The sequence below is a fragment of the Azolla caroliniana genome, unplaced genomic scaffold (genome assembly GCF_043228905.1).
Source record: "Azolla caroliniana isolate FFs.n. ecotype wild unplaced genomic scaffold, voAzoCaro1.0.p SCAF_14, whole genome shotgun sequence".
Classification (NCBI taxonomy): domain Eukaryota; kingdom Viridiplantae; phylum Streptophyta; class Polypodiopsida; order Salviniales; family Salviniaceae; genus Azolla; species Azolla caroliniana.
This window is the reverse complement of record NW_028230449.1, coordinates 6648380-6669739: the sequence shown is the minus strand read 5'-3', so window position 1 is coordinate 6669739 and position 21360 is coordinate 6648380. Positions and strand designations below refer to the sequence as shown.

Genomic DNA, 21360 nt, shown 5'->3' with positions numbered 1-21360 from the left:
TAATTAAGCGTTGTGTCATAAGTTATCTCGTCGTAACACCCTTGGGTGAAGTGTCTTAAGTGGACACCCTGTGTTAGGCTGTTGTCCAGCCCTAAGGAATAACAATTTCAACAGCTCCTCCGGAAGAGGAAGAGGTTAGAAGGTCTATAAGACAAAGAAGACCTTCTACTAGATACATCCCACATGAATATGTGATGCTTTCAGATGGAGGAGAGCCAGAAAGCTTTAGAGAAGGTATGGCAAATTATCATAAGGTGGAATGGCTTGACACCATGAATGATGAGATGAAGTCTTTGCAAGACAATCACTCTTATGATCTTGTAAAGCGGCCTAAGGGCAAAAGAGCATTGAAAAACAAATGGGTTTACAAGCTCAAGACTGAGGAACATTGCTCACAACCATGATACAAGGCAAGATTGGTTGTGAAGGGGTTCAACTAGAAAAAGGAAATTGATTTCGAGGAGATTTTCTCACTAGTGGTGAAGATGTCCTCGATGAGAGTTGTACTTGGGGTCGCAGCCAGTCTCGATCTAAAAATCGAGCAACTCGATGTAAATACCGCCTTCCTCCATGGAGATTTGGAGGAAGAGATTTACATGGGTCAACCTGAAGGGTTTGGAGTCAAAGGTAAGGAAAACCTGGTATGCAAGTTAAATAAGATCTTGTACGGCCTAAAACAAGGTCCAAGACTTTGGTACAAAAAGTTTGACTCCTTTATGTTGAACCGTAGGTATAATAGAACAAACACAGACCATTGTTATGGCTAAAGAAATTCCTACAAGAGTTGGGGCTGACCCAAGAAAGGTACATTTTGTATTGTGATAGACAAAGTGCTATCCACTTAAGCAAGAATTCTTCCTTTCACTCTAAGTCAAAGCACATTGATGTTAGATACCATTGGATTAGAGATACGCTTGAAGAAAAGAAAATGCACATTGAGAAGCTACATACCAATGAGAATGGCTCCAACATGATGACTAAAAGTTTGTCAAGAGAGAAGCTTCAAGTTTGCAGACAAAAGGCAAACTTGGTTATGCCCTGTTGAAGACAAGGCCGTCAATGCGGAAGATCAAGTAGCATTCGATTGGGGGTTGAGTACCTGCGTATGACAGTTTCTGAGATCGTGCACAGAGAGAGAGAGAGAGAGAGAGAGAGAGAGAGAGAGAGAGAGAGAGAGGCACACAAGACTCTTTCTATTCAATAGAAACAATAATACAACCAACCTTACAAAAAGGTTACAAGGTCACTATATATAGTGACCGACTTAGGGCAACTACCATTTATGCTAATTACACAAATGGCCCAAACTTGATCTATACAAAGGGATAGTGTGAATACGTCCATTATACACTTGTATTCGACACTCCCCCGTAATGGGCGTATACATGGGTTATCTAAGATTACAGGTATAAACCTAGGTTCTCGGACATATCAGTTTTGTTTGAGTCGGCAGGGTCCGAAGGCAGAAGACCGGACTGGTCGGGTCGGAAGAGTTGAAGCCGATCATTAGGGAACTGATGTCGGTTGTCTGAAACCATCCTGCGCTGTGTCCGGCTCTAACCGGACTGGTTTGTCGTTACGCCCATCTGATGCCGAAGGGACCGAAAGCGGTCTGCCGAAAGACACTTGGTCATTCCATCTGCGACATTGTCGGTTGTGGATATTTTCTCTAGACCGATTTTCCCTGAAATGACGCAGTCCCGAACGAAGTGATATCGAACATCGATATGTTTGGAGGCATTGTGGTGAACCGGATTTCTCGACAAGGCAACAGCACCTTGACTGTCGCTATAGACAACTGGAGCCGAGTCATGGTCGACTTGCCGAAACGTGTGCGCCAGCCGGCCGAGCCACAAAGCTTCTTTTGCAGCGTCGGACGCAGCTACATATTCTGCTTCGGTCGTTGAGGTCGCTGTGCACTCCTGAAGTTTCGACTTCCACGAAATTGCTCCATTGCCGAATTTGAAGCAGTATCCGGTTGTTGATTTCCGACTGTCTATACAGCCGGCGAAGTCCGAGTCGGTGTAACCGACTACGCCTGAGGTTGAGTTCGGACCGAAAAGAATGCCGTGATCTTTTGTGCCAGCCAGATATTTGAACACATGCTTGACTGCGTTCCAATGCGATCGGCCAGGATTGTGCATAAATCTGCTAACGACTCCTACGGCATGAGAGATATCAGGCCGTGTCGCGACCATCAGGTACATAAGGGAGCCGACTGCCGGTGCATACGGTACCGACTTCATATCTTCCCCCTCCGGACCGGATGTCGGGCAGTCTCGCTGAGAGAGCCGAAGGTTCATGGGGAGCGGGGTTGAAGCAGATTTGGCTGATTTCATGTTGAAGCGTTCCAAGACACGTCCGATATAGTCGGTCTGAGACAAAAAAAGATGTCGTTTATCGCGATGCCGACTAATCTTCATGCCAAGTATGTGTCGTGCCGGACCGAGGTCCTTCATGGCAAACTTCAACCGCAGTTGCCGAATGAGATCGGCAAGTTCGCCCGCGTGGCGTCCAGAAATTAGCATGTCGTCCACGTAAATGATGAGGAAGATGGGTGATCCATCTTGAGCTGTGTTGGTAAAAAGACAATGGTCCTCATCGCTTTTTGAGAAGCCGATCGATTGGATGAAGTCGTCGAACTTCTTGTACCATTGTCGCGGTGCCTGTTTGAGGCCGTATAGACTCTTCCTGAGTCGGCAGACTAGATGTTCTTGGCCAGTTGCCACGAAGCCTTTTGGCTGTTCCATATAAATTTCCTCTTCAAGATCACCATGGAGGAAGGCTGTTTTGACATCTAGCTGAATCAGCTCCAAGTTGTCGGCTGCCACTACGCCGAGTAGAAAACGAAGGGTTGTCATTTTCACCACTGGTGAAAAAATCTCGTCGAAGTCGACGCCATATTCTTGTCGGAAGCCCTTCGCAACTAATCTGGCCTTGTACTTTGGGGTGGTCGAATCAGACGTCTCTTTTAGTCGATAAACCCACTTGCAAGGAAGAGCACGTCGATTCTTAGGTAGTTCGACCAGATCCCAAGTTTTGTTTGCCCGAATGGAGTGCATTTCCGACTCCATCGCCAGATGCCAGGTGGCTGAATCGACAGATGTCGATGCTTCTTCGTAAGACGTCGGTTCGCCGGCGTCGGTGAAGAAAATTCCAGGAGAATACCTCTCCGGAGGTTGCGACAGTCTCTCGGATCGTCGAGGTATGATTGGATTGGTCGCATCGGGTATCGAGGTCGGATGGTCCGAAAGCGAATTATTCTGCTGTGCCGAGTCAGAGTTGTCCGAGTCGGTGGTGTAAGGTTCAGCTACCCGTGAAGCTGACCGTGTGTTAAGAGCGGGGCCTTCTTGAAGGGTCGGCACATCGGAAAATGTTACCCTTCGGACTTCGATCGGTTTTTCGACTGATGGATTCATAGCCGACTCGTTGAACACAACGTCCGAACTTCGAACGATTTGTCTGCGTTCGGGGTCCCAGAGTCGGTATCCCATTTCGCCGTCTGATCCATATCCAAGGAAAATGCATTTCCTGGACCGAGGTGCAAGTTTTCGGCGATCATCTTTCGGAATAAGGGCGTATGCCTCGCATCCGAAGATCCTCAGCTTGTCGTAATTTGGCTTACTGCCGATCCATAGTTCCTGAGGAATTTGAAGTCCTAGAGGTCTGCTTGGCGACATATTGATTATGTGTACTGCCGTGAGTAGAGCCTCTGTCATAACTAGACTCGAACCCATAACCTTTTGTTACACGGGTCGAGACTTTACCATTAGGGTATGAATTGTAATTTGAAGGATATTATTTTCATTTAGGTTTTATTGGGAAATTGATGTATATTCCAGATTTCTCTGGAACATTCTAGAAACTTCAGGAGTATTCCTGAAGACACTATAAAAGGAGGCGCAAGGCATTAGTTCGAACCAAATCGGTTCAACGCCAGTCTTAAGCCTTCTAACTACTGTTGTATATCTTCCGTCATATAATACATATATCTTTCGCATCATCATTCTCTCTCTCTCTCTCTCTCTCTCTCTCTCTCTCTCTCACTCATTCCTTCTCTCAAAGTTCGACACCTCTCATAGTACTAATCCTTCTCTGTCTTAGTACTATTCCCCAACAATAGTACTAATCCTTCTTTTAGTACTAATTCCTTCTCTGCCTTAATAGAGTTCCTGACAGTTTGAACCGATTTTGGTCTACTAGTCTCCCTCTTCCTTCTGTCTCCCTCCTTTCCTACTAGTCTCTTATTTCCCTTTTCCTTCATCCCATGGCCACCGTTAGCGCTGAAGAGTATCAATCCGTTTTCTCGGAATTTCAATGTTTGAAAGAGAAGTTTCATGCTTTGGAACAAGAAAATCAACGCTTGTTGGGGGATCTTCAGCAAATTTCCTTAGAAAAGCAGCAAACGCAACAACAGCATGGGGAACTTGCATTACGCGTGCAACAACTCGAAGCAACCATCGTAGCAATGCAACAACAAGGGCACGGAGCACAAGGGATTCATAAAGAACCCAAGATTGGCCTTCCCACGAAGTTCGATGGAACGCGATCGCAGTTTAGAGGGTTTCTTAACCAGGTACGGTTAGTTATTCAAATGCATCCGTCCCGATATCCCACCGATGCATCACGAGTGGGTTTAGTAGGCACGTTGTTAAATGGCTCAGCATTAGCATGGTTCGCTCCGCTACTAGAAAAGGAATCTCCAGTACTAAATAATTTTGAAGAATTCATAAGTGAGTTTAAAGCATGTTTTGGAGATACTGACAGCATAAGGACTGCAATCAACAAAATCCGGCGATTACGCCAAGGTGACCGTCCAGCCTCCGCATATGCTGCAGATTTCCGCCTACTCGCCGCCGATATCCCCTGGGATGATCAAGCATTGATGGAGCAGTTCCGCTATGGTCTACGCAACGATGTCAAGGATTTACTCTTGACTTTCCCTGAAGAGCCAAAATCATTAACAGAAGCAATCAGTCGAGCGGTCAGATGTGACAACCGCCTCTTCGAGCGACGTTCGGAACGACAATTTCAGATGCCGAGGGCAAGATCCGAGCCTACCTATGCCTCAGTGGTAGCGAAACCTTTTCAAAGGGAGTCACATAATGCGCCTCCAGTAAGTACTCCAACTCCAATGGAAATTGACACTACACGTCGTCGTGGGCCGCTATCGGAGGAGGAAAAGCAACGACGCCGAACAAACCGATTATGCCTTTATTGCGGTGGACCAGGGCATATCGCGATAAACTGTCCCCATAGACCAAGAAGGCAGGTAAACCAAGTCATTGTTAGTTCTGACTATACTAAACCCGAGTCTATTTCAGTAGGAATCTCTGATAATCCTCATAGTCATAATAGTCCTAATAGTACTAATAGTCTGAATCTCGCAAACAAATTTGATGTCCTTAGCCAATTAGAAGAAGAGTTAAACGACTAAGTCCAGCCAAAATAGGAGCCGTTTGGTTGGACAGCCCTAGATCTGTGCAGCCCATTAGTGGTTCCATTCCCTCTAAGCAAGTTAGTGATGTGTTCGTAGCCCAAGTAGCAGTTAGTACTAAAAGTACCCCTCCAGTACATACCTTAGCCCTTCTAGATTCCGGAGCTAATTCTTGCTTCATGGATAGGAATTTTGCCCGAGCTCATCAGATATCTCTCAGAAAGCTCCCATGTCCAGCCTCAGTAGTAGTCATTGATGGTCGTCCCATTGCTTCTGGTAATATCATAGAAGAGTCGGAACCCGTTAATATTGTCCTAGATAACTTAACATGTGTAGTATCATTTAATATTATTAGTATTCCAGAACATCCCATAGTTTTAGGATTACCATGGTTCGAGTTACATGACCCAGACATAGATTGGAGGACAAGGGAAATCCGGTTGCGACAAACCCAAGGATCTACCCAGAAGGTTGCAACCATTTCGCTACGTCAGTTGCGTGAGGAAGGGCGCAAGGAGGAAATGTTTCTCTTTGCAATATCAGTACAACCCTCCAGCACCACCAAAGAGGAGTCCACCGTTCAACTTCCCGAGAAGTATCGTCAGTATGCTGATGTGTTCGATAAAGTACAAGCCAACACACTTCCTCATCATCGGCCGTACGACTGCGCCATCGACTTACAACCGGGAAAAGAGCCGCCATGGGGGCCGATCTACAATTTGTCACCAACCGAGCTAGAAGTCCTTCGAGCCTATATAGAGGAGAATTTGGAGAACGGTTTCATTCGGCATTCGAAATCTCCAGCCGGCGCACCCATTTTCTTCGTCAAGAAAAAAGATGGCTCGCTTCGACTCGTTGTAGATTACCGTGGCTTGAATAAGGTCACAGTAAGAAATAGGTATGCTCTTCCCCTTATCTCAAGTCTTTTAGAACGGATCAACGGTGCCAGGTTCTTCACGAAGATAGACTTACGAGGAGCCTATAACCTCGTACGGATCCGACCAGGAGATGAATGGAAGACCGCGTTTCGCACCAGATATGGGCACTTCGAGTATACGGTCATGCCGTTCGGACTCACTAATGCGCCGGCAGTCTTCCAGCACATGGCGAATGATATATTTCGAGATCTCTTGGATGATTTTTTGATCATCTATTTGGATGATCTACTGGTTTATTCAAAGACCCAAGAAGAACATGATTCTCATGTACTATTAGTACTAAAACGACTTCGAGAACATGGTCTGTATGCAAAGTTAGAGAAATGTAGTTTCGGGTGCAACCAAGTGGAGTTTCTCGGCTATGTCATCTCCTCAGAAGGCATATCTATGGACCCAGCCAAGGTCAAAACGGTGATAGAATGGCACACTCCGCGTTCGGTGCGGGATGTGCAATGCTTCCTAGGCTTTGCAAATTTCTACCGGAAGTTCATACAAAATTACTCAAAAATTGTGCTGCCTCTCACACAGCTCACCAGGAAGGGACAATCATTCATTTGGTCTAAAGAGACGGACATGGCTTTCGAGAGTCTTAAGAAGGCGTTTACATCAGCTCCAATTTTAGGTCATGTGGATCCGGAAAAACCATTCATTATCGAAGCTGATGCATCGGATTTCGCATTGGGGAGCATTCTGTCACAACAGGGTAACGACGAGAAGCTACATCCTGTGGCTTTCCACTCCCGTAAGTTTGACGCCGCCGAAATCAACTACGAAATTCATGATAAAGAGCTATTAGCAATAGTTGATTCTTTTATGCAATGGAGGCATTTCCTGGAGGGATCTCCTCATCAGGTCACTGTATTCAGTGACCACAAGAACCTTGCCTACTTTCAAGATGCTCGTGTACTGAATCGACGTCAAGCTCGGTGGGCCCACTTCCTCACACGCTTCGACTTCAAAATTACATATCGTCCGGGGAAGCACCAAGGGAAGGCAGATGCATTATCACGGCGTTCGTATCTAACACCACGTCCCGGTGAGCCAGCTTTCGATAACCAGAAGCAAGTAATCTTGGGTCCAGCACGACTGCAAGCAGCACAGGTCTTTGACATGCCCGTGGATTCCGACATTACCAATACTATACGTGAGGACTTGAAGACTGACGCTTTCGCCCAAGCTATACTAGCACAAATTGACCCCTCTCGAGCGTCATGTTCACAATCACAATCACCAGGTACGGATTATCGGCAATTCAAATACTGTGATGGATTACTCTTCTTTAAAGGACTTTTGTATGTTCCTAATGGTTCTTGCCGCCTTCGAGTAGTACAAAACTGCCATGACACATATACAGCAGGACATTTTGGTAGTACTAAAACATTAGATTTAGTACAACGATCATTCTGGTGGCCCTGTATGCGACAATTTGTCGAAGATTTTGTTCGGACTTGCGATACATGCTGCAGAGCGAAAATGCCAAGACATCATCCATATGGTTTATTAGAACCATTACCAATTCCAAGCAAGCCATGGCAATCCATTGCTCTTGACTTCATTACAGATCTTCCAGTCTCTAAGGGATTCAGTGCGATTCTCACAGTGGTGGATCGATATACGAAGATGGCTCATTTCTTACCATGTACTAAAGAAATATCTAGTGAAGACACCGCCGAAATTGTCATGCGGGAAGTATGTCGGCATCATGGACTCCCTGATAATATCATCAGCGATCGTGGACCCCAGTTTGTGTCAAAATTCTGGAAGCACCTTTTTAAAATGCTGAAGGTCACTTGTAACCTCTCCTCCGGCTACCACCCACAAACCGACGGTCAAGCCGAACGAACAAATCAAACACTGGAGCAGTATCTGCGGTGCTTTCTCAACTATCATCAGAATGACTGGGCAGATATTCTTCAGTTCGCCGAATTTGCCTATAATAACGCTATCCACGCATCGACTAAAGTCACGCCATTCTACGCTTATACGGGATATCATCCCCGGTGGTGTGTCCTTGAAACCCCAGAAGTGTCCACAAATCCTTGCGCGGAGGATCGTTTGGAGCGGTTACGCAAGATACAAGCGGATTTATCTACTCAACTCCAGCAAGCTCAACAATCACACAAGGACTACGCAGATCGTCATCGACTTCCATCCAGTTTTAACATTGGAGATCGGGTGTGGCTGCTACGACGACACATCAAGACTACTCGCCCATGTGAGAAGTTGGATTATCGGCGATTAGGTCCTTTCCGTATTATCGGGAAGATTAATGATGTCGCTTTTCGTCTCGAGCTACCTCCGCAACTTCGGATACACCCGGTGTTTCATAGTTCTCTCCTCGAACCCTATCACGAGAGCACTATCCCAGGACGTACTATACAACCTCCACCTCCTATCGAGCTCGAAGATGGACCTGAGTATGAGGTCGCTGCCATCCTCGATTCCAAGATTGTTCGCAACAAGCTCTACTATCTAGTCGATTGGCTAGGATATAGTCCCAGCGAGCGTACTTGGGAACCGATCGAGAATGTGACCAATGCTCGTGCTCTTCTAGAAGACTTCCATCGACGATATCCCGAGAAACCGGGTCCTCAATCCAAAACGACTCGTGAAACTCGTCGTTTTAAAGGGGGGATAGTGTCATAACTAGACTCGAACCCATAACCTTTTGTTACACGGGTCGAGACTTTACCATTAGGGTATGAATTGTAATTTGAAGGATATTATTTTCATTTAGGTTTTATTGGGAAATTGATGTATATTCCAGATTTCTCTGGAACATTCTAGAAACTTCAGGAGTATTCCTGAAGACACTATAAAAGGAGGCGCAAGGCATTAGTTCGAACCAAATCGGTTCAACGCCAGTCTTAAGCCTTCTAACTACTGTTGTATATCTTCCGTCATATAATACATATATCTTTCGCATCATCATTCTCTCTCTCTCTCTCTCTCTCTCTCTCTCTCTCTCTCTCACTCATTCCTTCTCTCAAAGTTCGACACCTCTCATAGTACTAATCCTTCTCTGTCTTAGTACTATTCCCCAACAATAGTACTAATCCTTCTTTTAGTACTAATTCCTTCTCTGCCTTAATAGAGTTCCTGACAGATGCCATGTTTCTGCGCGTAGCCCTTTGCCACCAGCCGAGCCTTGTACTGGTTGACCGAGCCATCGGTGTTGTACTTGACCTTGTACACCCACCTACACCCGATCGGTTTTACCCCTTTTGGTGCGTCAACCAGGTCCCAGGTCTCGTTCTCCGCCAATGCGTGCATCTCTTCCTCCATCGTGGCACGCTGTCGTGAAGAAAACCGTCCCTTGGCACAATCGGTGAATAGCGCACATGAACCGGCCCTTCACGTGTGCGCGCTCTTAATGGATATAATAGAGAATTAGGTTCATAGAGAGATCCTGGGTAGTTAGATTCGGTAGGTAGGAAGTAAATGAGGGAGACGGCTCCCTTCTTGACGCTGTCGTGAAGGATTTGCTTCACGATATAAAAATAAATTTAAATATTGAATTCAGTAATATTTCAAACACTTGAACCTACAACCTTATAAGCCAAGCACAATGTATATACCAATAGGGTAGGCTATTTGTTTTTAGAAATGTTGTCAAGAATGTGCTTCACTATATAAGAATAAACTTAAATATTGTATTAAGTAAAATTGAGGGACTTGAACCCTCAACCTTGTATATCAAGCACAAAGCATACACCACTAAGCTAGGCTATTTGTTTTAGGGTTATATCCATCATTATACTTATCCCAATACATGGGAGCTCAAATGAGCATGATGGCTATCATGCATCACATGCAATGCATGTGCGCCAAATGGCGATCATGCATAAGATGTAACTCATGCATTACATGAATGCCATTACCATATGCATGGAAATACTTATAAAAAGAGGGGCAAGGAAAACAAGAAGGGAATCAAGAGAGAGTGAGAAAATAATATAATCAATTAAAGAAGACTAGCTCATTGGGTGGAGAACCTCTCGTTTCGAAGTTGAGGTCGTGGGTTCAAATCAAGGGTCGATAGAGAATGTGTTCAGTTTGCGGTCAAGGATTGTAAAGTTGGTAAAATATTATATTTTTAATATACATCATGTTTATATCATATACTCTTGTTCCTTGAATCATACTTTGTCTCAATCTTCTTTCTAGAATCATACTTTGTCTCGATCTTCTTTCTTGAATCATACATTGTCTCTATCTTTTATCTATGCTTGTCTCTCTCTCTCCCTCACACATACACACACACATTACTCGTAACTCTTCTTCTTACTATCCTTAACCATTCTATCATCACCATACAAGCCTTATTAAAAGTTAAGTTTCTTCAACTCCCCTTAACCTTAGTCCCCGCGACTTTGCCGCACGAACCACAACTACCCCGACACATTTGGTGAACCCGACGTGAAGGCGGCGACGAGGAGAAATGGAGGAGCAAATGAGGCTTATGTGTACGATGATGGAACGAGTGATGCGGCAACAAGGGATGATGGCAAGTATCGACAAAGCCGTCGACAATATTCTCCCACGAGTAGGAATCTTCGAAGGTATAAATTTAACAAGATTTCTGAAGATTTATAATGAAGAAATGCTTAAACGCGGTGTCGACGAAGCTACAAAAATTAATAGCTTTAGTCGAGTCGCTGCGATTGGGCTACAAGAGAGGATCCAAGAGCTCCAAAGGGAGAATCAGACATGGACAACATTCGAAAGGGCATTACTCAATGAATACAACCTCAACGATATGTCAAGGATGACAAGGCGAGCTTTCATGGATTGGGTAGAGTCTAATAAACATTTAAGTGTTTTGGAAGTATTAAAAGAGTTTTCTGAAAGATTTGAGCAACTAAATGTTAGAGATAGAAATATAATAGTGCCAGATAAAGTCATATTGTTTCTACAAGCTACTAATATTAAAGACAGGAAGGACTTGGGAATGCTTTTAGAAGATCAGAATAGTCCAAGTGGACTTACCGAAGACTGGGAGGAGATGAAAAGGGCGTGCGCCCATTTCTGCAAAAGAAAGTTATGGTTTATGGAGTTGCCCGACAGAAATGATGAAGAAACGGGGAACGAGTCGGGAGAAAAGAAAGTAAAAGAATCACTCTTACATGAATTGGTGAAAGGCATGAAAGACTTGTCGATCAAAGTGACGAAGCTAGAATCGGGACAAAGCTCAACTTCATCAAGGCAGGGAGGTGGAATGGTCCGAAGGTGTACACATGTGGTGTAATAGTGTCGACCACCAAAAGAAAGATTGTCAAGAACATAGGGATTCTCTTAATCATGATAAAATCTACTATCAAGATGGAAAGATTCACTCGACAAAGACTCAACAACCAATCCAACTCAACTTTGGGAAAGGTGGAATGAAAAAGCTAATGGAAGATTCTGAGAGAGTAACGACTCAAGAGATACAATCCGTGACAACCTTAGCAACCTTAGGGTTGCGTGTAGAAGACTCATATGGTGGATCTGACTTTTGGCAGGGTGTGATGGAGTATGCAAGAAAAGGGAAGGTTCGAGTGGATGAATTAAAAAGAGCGGGAGATGAAATACGACACTTCACTGGATGGAATGATCCAGTAGACGCGCTATCAACATTCGCCCAAGTGAATGCACAAGATGTGCTAGTGGAAGAGAAGCGGAAGAGAGCTGAGGAAGCTGATCCGACAAAGAGACATGAGACACAAGAACAAGAGAGAAGGGAGATGGAAAAGGATGCTCCTGAGTCGAAAGAAGTTGATAAAGTCAAAGGGAAGACAAACCCAACTTTTAATCTTGCTTCGGACATAGAAGCCACGACGGATATAAAACATGTGACAGAGGAAGTTACGAGAGGGTGTGCAGCAACACTCCAAGATTTGGATCATGGCATCATCAATATTGCAAGTGTAAAGAAGATAAATGATGTTGGGATTCATGAAGGGGACAAGAGTCATTATACAAGGAACCATTGTGCTCAAGCAACAACGGAGGTGCCTACAAAAATTGGGGAGCAACAGATTCCTTGTATTGCTTTGATAGATCATGGATTGAAAATCAACATGATGTCGTCGAAGTGTTATGATGAAGGAAAGTGGCCAATCAATAAGAACCATGGGTGGAAGATAAGAGTTGCGACAAAGACAATGGAGGATCTATTCCGAGCATGTCCTAATGTTAAAGCAACAATGGGAGATGTGTTGGTGGATCAAAATTACTATGTGCAAGATAGATCAACCTACCCCGTCATCCTTGGTCAACCATACATCAGCGTAGTGAGTATGGAAACAATGGATGGTGAACCATACATCAACGTAGTAAGGATGGAAACAACTGTGATTAATGATGATTCGACTTTCGTGAGGATCAAGAGTTAGGATGGAAGGAAGAGGGGCCAGTTCTTAACCATGACGTCTAATCGTGAAAGAAACAAAGAATGGTGGAGGGAACATCCAGTTCAAAAACGGAATGAAGAGTTTTTTCAAGATTTTGGATGAACTTTGCACAACCAGTGTGCAAGTTCAGAGGGGGTGGGTGTCGTGAAGGATTTGCTTCACGATATAAAAATAAATTTAAATATTGAATTCAGTAATATTTCAAACACTTGAACCTACAACCTTATAAGCCAAGCACAATGTATATACCAATAGGGTAGGCTATTTGTTTTTAGAAATGTTGTCAAGAATGTGCTTCACTATATAAGAATAAACTTAAATATTGTATTAAGTAAAATAGAGGGACTTGAACCCTCAACCTTGTATATCAAGCACAAAGCATACACCACTAAGCTAGACTATTTGTTTTAGGGTTATATCCATCATTATACTTATCCCAATACATGGGAGCTCAAATGAGCATGATGGCTATCATGCATCACATGCAATGCATGTGCGCCAAATGGCGATCATGCATAAGATGTAACTCATGCATTACATGAATGCCATTACCATATGCATGGAAATACTTATAAAAAGAGGGGCAAGGAAAACAAGAAGGGAATCAAGAGAGAGTGAGAAAATAATACAATCAATTAAAGAAGACTAGCTCATTGGGTGGAGAACCTCTCGTTTCGAAGTTGAGGTCGTGGGTTCAAATCAAGGGTCGATAGAGAATGTGTTCAGTTTGCGGTCAAGGATTGTAAAGTTGGTAAAATATTATATATTTTAATATACATCATGTTTATATCATATACTCTTGTTCCTTGAATCATACTTTGTCTCAATCTTCTTTCTAGAATCATACTTTGTCTTGATCTTCTTTCTTGAATCATACATTGTCTCTATCTTTTATCTATGCTTGTCTCTCTCTCTCCCTCACACATACACACACACATTACTCGTAACTCTTCTTCTTACTATCCTTAACCATTCTATCATCACCATACAAGCCTTATTAAAAGTTAAGTTTCTTCAACTCCCCTTAACCTTAGTCCCCGCGACTTTGCCACACGAACCACAACTACCCCGACAACGCTATAAAGGAGAGGGAGACGCAGGGAGAAGGGATCGCGCATTGAGGAGGACGAAGTGCTGTCGGACCGGGACCGAACGCTTCTCCTCTGTCTGTTCTCTATTGCTCTTCTCTGCAGGTTTCGGGAGGCTCGCGTTGCTTCGAGGAACGCCCGTGTGCTTCTGGCAGCACCTCCATCCTATCCCCTTTACATGCGCAGACGAACAGGCATCGACATCTGTTTGCCGGCCTGTTCGGTCGTAACCGCTCACGTGCTCTGTTGTGTTCTTGTTATTCGTTAATATACAAACACTTGTGTCTCCCTGTCTCTGTGTCCGTTCGCGTCTTCTGTGTTGACAGGCCATGCCCCCCTGTGTTTCTTTGCTCATACGTGATATGGCGCCTCTCTCTTTCTCTTTCCCCTTCTATCACCTGCTCTTCGGTTCAAGACCCCGGTGGTGCCGCCTCGTTTCTCCACGCATGCGCGTAGTAATGCGACATATTTGGTGAACCCGACGTGAAACAGGCGGCAGAGGAGCAGAAGATGAGGGGGTCGGATCTTGCAGAGGCCATGCCTTCGGCCGTGGACCGGATAGTGAGCGCACACAAGGGTACCGACGCCCTTGACAGGGCTATTGAGGCGATCGTCGGTATGATTGGCCGGTTCAGTGGAAAGGATGCCACGAGTTATTTGGCGTCCTACCGGGCGGAGATGTTGATGAGGGATATTCCGGAAGAGAGGTGTCTTGGCGGATTCCCTTGAGTGGCGATGCCAGGCATCCATGTGAAGGTGCTCGAGGTCCGGGCGGAGAGCCGGACTTGGGAGGAGTTCGAAGGACGGCTCCTGGGGAAATACGGGCTGGATGACGCGCTTCGACTTTCGAAGCGGAGCTTCATGGAGTGGGTGGAGTCCCCCAACAAAGGAAGAAATGCGTCGGTACTCCTCCGGGAGTTTGAGGAACACTTTGCGCGCCTTTCGGCGCTCGATCGGACCGTTCTGGACACAAGTCGTGTCCTACTATTTGTCAAATCGGTTGACGCACGGGATCGGGGGCAAGTTGGCTCCTTACTGGAAACCGAGTTCTGGCCGACGGTGCTGGAAGGCCTCGCCGGTGCTCGACTGAAGAGAGATGAGGCGGACCGCGCGGAGAAGCGGGTCCAGGAGGTAACCGGGTGGAGTGACCCGGTCGAAGAAAAGACGGGTTTCGTCGAAGCAGCTTGCCAAAACTATGAGGCTCTGGTTGAAGACAAACGGGTAGGTAAGATCGGAGGGGCCGGACCCTCACAGAGATACGAAACCCGATTCGGGCCGAAACGGAATGAGGCCGGTGAGTCCAGTGCCCGGGATAACCACAAGAAGGGCGGATACCGTTTGGGCACGGAGATCGAAAGGACCACGGACCTACGAAAGGTCCTGGAAGAACGAATCCTCGACAACAAGGTGGAACTGTCGTTGCGGGAGGTGCTCGGGATCGCCAAGAAAGAGTTCCACGACTCCATCGTGGACTTGGTGAAGAAGAAGAGGCTGTTGACGGAGGCAGAACCGGAAAGGCCGGTGGAAGTGCGGACGGCGCACATAGAGGACATGGCGCTGGAAGATGAGTGGGCGGAGAGCCACTATTCGAGGCCACACTGGGCCCGAGCGACCATGGAAACCCCGGTGAAGATCGGGGATGTTCAGGAACCGGTGGTGGCGCTGGTGGACCACGGTTCGGAAATAAACCTGATGACCATGGACTTCTACAAGAAGGGGAAATGGCCGATCAACACTAAGCACGGGTGGAAGATACGGGCGGCGACGCGCACCACCGAGGAGCTACACGGGGCCTGCCCAAACGTGCGAGTCAAGATCGGCGACGTCAAGATAGACCAGCACTTCTTTGTGCAGGAAACGTCCTCGCACCCGGTCATACTAGGGGAACCGTACATTACGGCAGCGCGAATGGAGACCAAGGTGCTGGACAACGGGTCAGCTTACGCGAGGGTCAAAAGTCAGGACGGGCGTCATTCGGTCTAGTTCCTGACGGTGCGACCGAACCACGAGTGAAACCGCGAGTCCCTCGGTGGCGAGAACCGAGAGGATTTTTAGAGAGGGCTGCCAAGGCGTGGGGCCGCGACAGTCCGGACACTCCGGGAAAACCCCACAAATGTACGATAGAAGCGAAACCGAAGAAACCTTGTACCATAAGTAGGAAGTTTTGTTTCTCCGACAACGGAGGGTGTATGATAGTCGGCGTCGTAGGCCGAGAAAAGACAAGGGCGGAAGAGCGACTTCGGGCGTGCGGAGTTCTCGGGCCTAGCGAGGAAATCAACGGAGCCGTGGAGGCGGTCTCCTTCGACGATACCTTGGGAATACTGCGAGAGCTGGTCGGAGAGGGCCTTAAAGAGGACCGGATGATACCGGTTTGTTCAGAAGAGATGTATGAAGTCATCGCGGACTTCATTCGAGGGCTCGAGTCGGATCGGACGGCCCGGGTTAACACGAAGTACAAGACTGAGGATCGGAAGGTAAGGCCAGTTGCGGCACCCTTACCGGAGGGCAGCGAGTTGCGAATCAAGGGGGTCGCGTCGGACCCCAGTTTATGTGATCCGGCTTGCATAGGACACCCCTTCACCGACAGAACGCTACGGGAGCTCAAAATCGGTGGGGGCGGGTTCCTACTGCCGGCGGAAGAAGACTGGTTTCGGAGAATGCTCGGAAGGTACGGGAAAGCCTTCGCATTCTCACCGGAAGAAATCGGGTGCGTAGACCCGACAGTCGTAAAGCCGATGGTGATATTCACGGTACCGCATGTGCTGTGGAATCTCAAACCGATTCCGGTACCGAGAGCTCACATCCCGGAGCTGATGGAGCTGTTGAGGCAGAAAATCGATATGGGCATCCTCGAACCGTCGAGTGCCCCGTACTCAAACCGGTGGTTTACAGTACCGAAGAAGAACGGGACGTTGCGCTTCATTCAAGACCTGCAACCGGTCAACAAAGTGACCATTCGGAACGCAGGAATCAGACCGACAATAGACGAGTTCGCAGAGGCCTTCGCCGGAAGGTCGATCTACTCGGTCAGAGATCTGTACTCAGGGTACGATAAATTCCAACTAGCCGTAGAGAGTAGAGACATTAACACGATGCGGACTCCTCTCGGCCTAGTGCGGATGTGTACCCTGCCACAAGGAGGGACGAACTCAGTGGCCCACATGGTGAATGCGATGAACAAGGTGCTGAGGGATTGTATCCCGGACATCACCATGCCATTCTTGGACGACATCCCGATCAAAGGATGTCTGGTGGAAGAAAAGGACGATCAGACCGGACGAATGTCGGAAATTCGTGGCGACACACATTGACGACTGCGAGAGGGTGTTGCAGAGTCTAGAGGACGCGAGGCTCACCTTCTCCAGGGAAAAATCGGCCTTCGGGCAATCAGAGATCATGGTCGTCAGACATCTATGCGGGGAAACCGTCCCCGGCAAAGGTGGAAGCCATCTCCGCAATGAAGCCCGACTGTAACTCGGTGACGGAGGTACGGAGGTTCTTGGGAGAATGCGCGTTCTACCACATATGGATCCCGCATTACGCCCACGTTGCCGAGCCGCTATACGGGTTGCTGAAAAAGGGGCGAAAATTCGAGTGGCGAGACGAGCATACGGAGTCGGTGCGAAAGATGAAGGAGGCTCTTGCTGCAGCCCCGGCACTCTGGAAGGCTGTCTACGAGAAAGGCACTCCCGTTTACATAACGGTAGATACGAGTTCGACCGGGATCGGATGGGTCGTCAAGCAAGAAGATGAGGACGGCATTCGGTTCCCTATCCGGTTCGGCGCGAAGGTCCTCAGTGAGCGACAGCGAGGATACGGCCAGGTTAAACGCGAACTCTGGGGTATCGTTTAAAGTGTTAGATTCTTTATAAGCTCTTGATAGTGTTAGATTCTTTAACAAGGATGACTTGTAGAGAGTAAACTTTTTAACTGGAGTTTCAAGCATAGTTCTTTCATTGATAATGTTACTGCTACATTAAATCTAGCTTCCATGGATGAAAGTTTTGCAGAGTCTTGCGTTTCAAATTGCCAAGTAACATTCGTTCCTACTAGGATTCAAGAGAAAAGAATAGTAGATCTATTGTAACAAAATTGAACCTCCCTATCCCAAAGTTTTGAGAAGGAAAAGGTTGCATTATCATTTGGGAGATACACAACTAATGTAGGGACACTTATATTGAGTGAAGGGGATTTTCTACTTATGAATGGTTGGCATGACGGGGTTAAGGAAACAAGGAAATATACAAATTGGAAAAGCCCTAGGAGAGGATGACATCATTGATGATACTATGCCGCCAAAATTTCACAAGGTTACCATATCTTTTACTTATAGGCATATTAGTAGAAGTATTTAATCTTGTTTCAAAGGTATCATCAGTATGGGGGTAGACTTTACCTCAAATCAATCCCAAATTTTTGTCCCTAGAGGTAGTTAGGATTCAAACACTTTGTTTAAGTATGAGCTCCATCCATATGAGGAATGAGGAATGAGATCTAGGCAAATATTTTAAATCACATTACTTGGAGACTTTCGCATTCTCCTCCAATTTCAGAAAAGTTAATATCTAGGCTTACATTGGTTCCATTGATGAATGATGAAAGTTAAATTGTTGGACCATTATCTTTAGTCGGGACATTAGTTATCGGTTTCATGCTTGACATGGTCTATCTAATGGCCAATAGTGTGACAAACATTTCTTGGTTGTATTTGGCTCATGTTCCACAAACTAATAACTTTACAAATTTAGAAGCATAGTATAAATCTGTATATGCACCCAAAAGTTATGATATTGCGTAAAGTTATATAACATCAATTCCATTTTCCACAAAAGATGGTAACATCATTCAACAATGTTATGGAGGTGTTCGAGTCAATGTTACATTCATTTTGATTATAGATGTAGATGGAAATTTCTACTATAGTTCCACAATATTATGCACATCTATGAAAACGTCTTATATTTGTGCTATGGCAATTAACAAGAGTTAAAATAAAGTAAATGGACTAAGAGTTGGGAATAATTGGACATTTCTTAGAAGATCCCGGACCTTCGAATAATTGTAGGTTGCTTGCTCAAGGGTACTCTATCAAGGTAAGCAAGAGTAGACTTCTTATATGTTTTATGCGTCGTAAAGTCGCACGTCCTTTGCAACTATCCATTTGTTTTTATTTTAAATGCTTACATGTCAACAATACATGTGGCCTTTCTCATAACCACAAAATGAATGGGACCATTCATAGTTTGACCATCAACATTCCCCACATTTCTTTTATTAAGAGCATATAGATTATCCATGGCAAGCCAATCAATGGTAAAGTCATATAGAACTTGTTTGCAGAGGGTGGCTTACACTTTGATTGCTCGTGCTTCAATTGAGTAAGATGGTGTTGTAGGCTTCTTCTTACTTACATTTCACCATCTAGTTTTGGAACAATTAATGGAGACACTATGGAGCATCTTCCTAGCCTCTTTGGCAACTCTCATTGTTTTATGGTTAGGACATATTACATGGGTTAGGAGAAGATTGCGTACCCTCCCACCAGGCCCCTTTCCATTCCCCATTCTTGGCAATCTTCTGCAAGTAATGATTGTGGGCACGAACCGACACCGATACTTTTCTAGGCTTGCCAAGCAATATGGTCCCATATTTTCTCTTCAACTCGGATCCACACCTGTCATCATCGTCTCGAGCCCATCGCTTGCTCGTGCTCTCCTTCATACTCATGACAAGACGTTTGCAAGCCGTCCTCCCCTCATCAATGCGAGGCTCCTCATGGGTGATGAGTATGGGGAAAAGATTGTGACTTTGCTCCCTTATGCTGATGAATGGAAAGAGATTCGGAAGCTTTACATCGACCAACTTTTCACCCCACGCCGGATCAGAGAGTTCCAGATGGATATAGTTCCCCACGAGATTCGGCGGCTTATTGAGACTCAGCTTGTTCCCGCGAGCCATGCGGGCGATGCCGTCAATCTAACAGCTTGCATCGAGAGCCTCATTGAGGACATCATCTGCCGTATCATAGTCCGTCGAAGGTCTGAAAATTTCTTCGATGAGTCTACGACAAACATTGCTACACATTTGAGCCTGTCACGACTCATTCATGACCTCACGAATTTACTTGGTGCTCCCCTTGTGAGCGAGTTCTTACCCTTCCTGGGGTTTCTCGATTACAAGACAAAGGCTGCGATGAGAAACTGGAATTCTCGGTTCGACAGTTTCATGGATCACGTCATCAGCGAGCGGGAGAAGGATGCGGTAGTCGGGAAGGAGTTGGGTCGAGACATCCTGGACATGCTGCTGCTGCCGGAAAACAAACTGAGTAGAGGGGGGATCAAAGCCCTGATAATGGTGAGTGAGTCATAGCTTTATTGAAACCAAGGCAGAGGCAAAGGCAAAGGCAAGCATACAAAGTGGCTTCATCAGATCCATATATTTATTTAGTGTCGCTCATGCTTTGTGGTTAAATACAACTGCAGGAGTTATTCGCTGCTGGGAGCCATTCAACAGGCAAGACCATAGACTGGGGGATGTCTGAAGTTTTGAGCGCTCCACGTGTGGCACAGAAGCTTCGAGAGGAGTTGAATATGGTGGTTGGGCGAGAAGGGTATGTCGAGTTCTCCCATATCCCACACCTACCGTACCTGCGGGCCGTTGTGAAGGAGACATTGCGCTTGCACCCTCCCTCACCTCTCATGTTCCCTCACATGTCCCTCCACCCATGCCAAGATGTGGGAGGCTATGCCATCCCACAAGGGACCAGGGTCTTTGTCAACGTCTGGGCAATTGCCCGCGATCCTCAGGTCTGGAACGATGACCCCGACAAGTTCTTACCCGAGCGTTTCTTCGAAGATGCTTACACCTCTATGGATCTCAAAGGCCAGCATTTTGAGCTCCTCCCCTTCGGCTCGGGGAGAAGAATGTGCCCTGGTATAAACCTTGCCCTCCCTATTGTGGAGGTCACTCTCGCAAACCTAATTCATGCATTTGACGATTGGAAGCTTGTGCTCCCTCCTGGACAAAGCTCCTTAGACATGACGGATGAATGTGGGATTGTTTGTCGCCGTGTTCAACCTCTCATTTGTGTACCTAGAAAAAATCCCATTGTATAAATCTAGAAGAAATTTGACATCCTTCCTTTGAAGAATCGTACATCCGTAATGTTATAAAAGTTGCAATTCCATCCCCAATGTTTCTTTGACATCAAAGCTCTTTACACATGTCTGATAAATGTGGAATTGTTTGTTGCCCTTCGCGTCCTTTCATTGGTGTACCTAGAGAAAAGTCCATCATATCAACATAAAAGAAAATTGGCATCGCTTACCTCAATAAATATATCTCCATAATGTATTATTGTTGGAATCCTCCCAAGGTAGACTTGATTTGTAGTAGTTCATTCTTAATCATAGATTTTAGGGGCAGTAGGAATCCTATTAGCTTGTCAGACCGTGTAGATCATGGGATTGAATTGCTATGTCTATTTTGAATTTCTTTAGTTT

At 45.9% G+C, this 21360-nt stretch overlaps 1 protein-coding gene across 1 annotated transcript; it reads left to right on the top strand.

Annotated features, from left to right (window-relative positions):
* The first annotated feature begins 19231 nt into the window (after nucleotides 1–19231).
* LOC147855371 (cytochrome P450 CYP736A12-like) lies at nucleotides 19232–21124 on the top strand. The gene is made up of 2 exons (XM_087330441.1): nucleotides 19232–20212; nucleotides 20341–21124. Exons 1-2 carry the CDS (start codon nucleotides 19298–19300, stop codon nucleotides 20971–20973), a joined length of 1548 nt encoding a protein of 515 aa, XP_087186567.1. The 5' UTR covers nucleotides 19232–19297; the 3' UTR covers nucleotides 20974–21124.
* The last annotated feature ends 236 nt before the right edge of the window (nucleotides 21125–21360 follow it).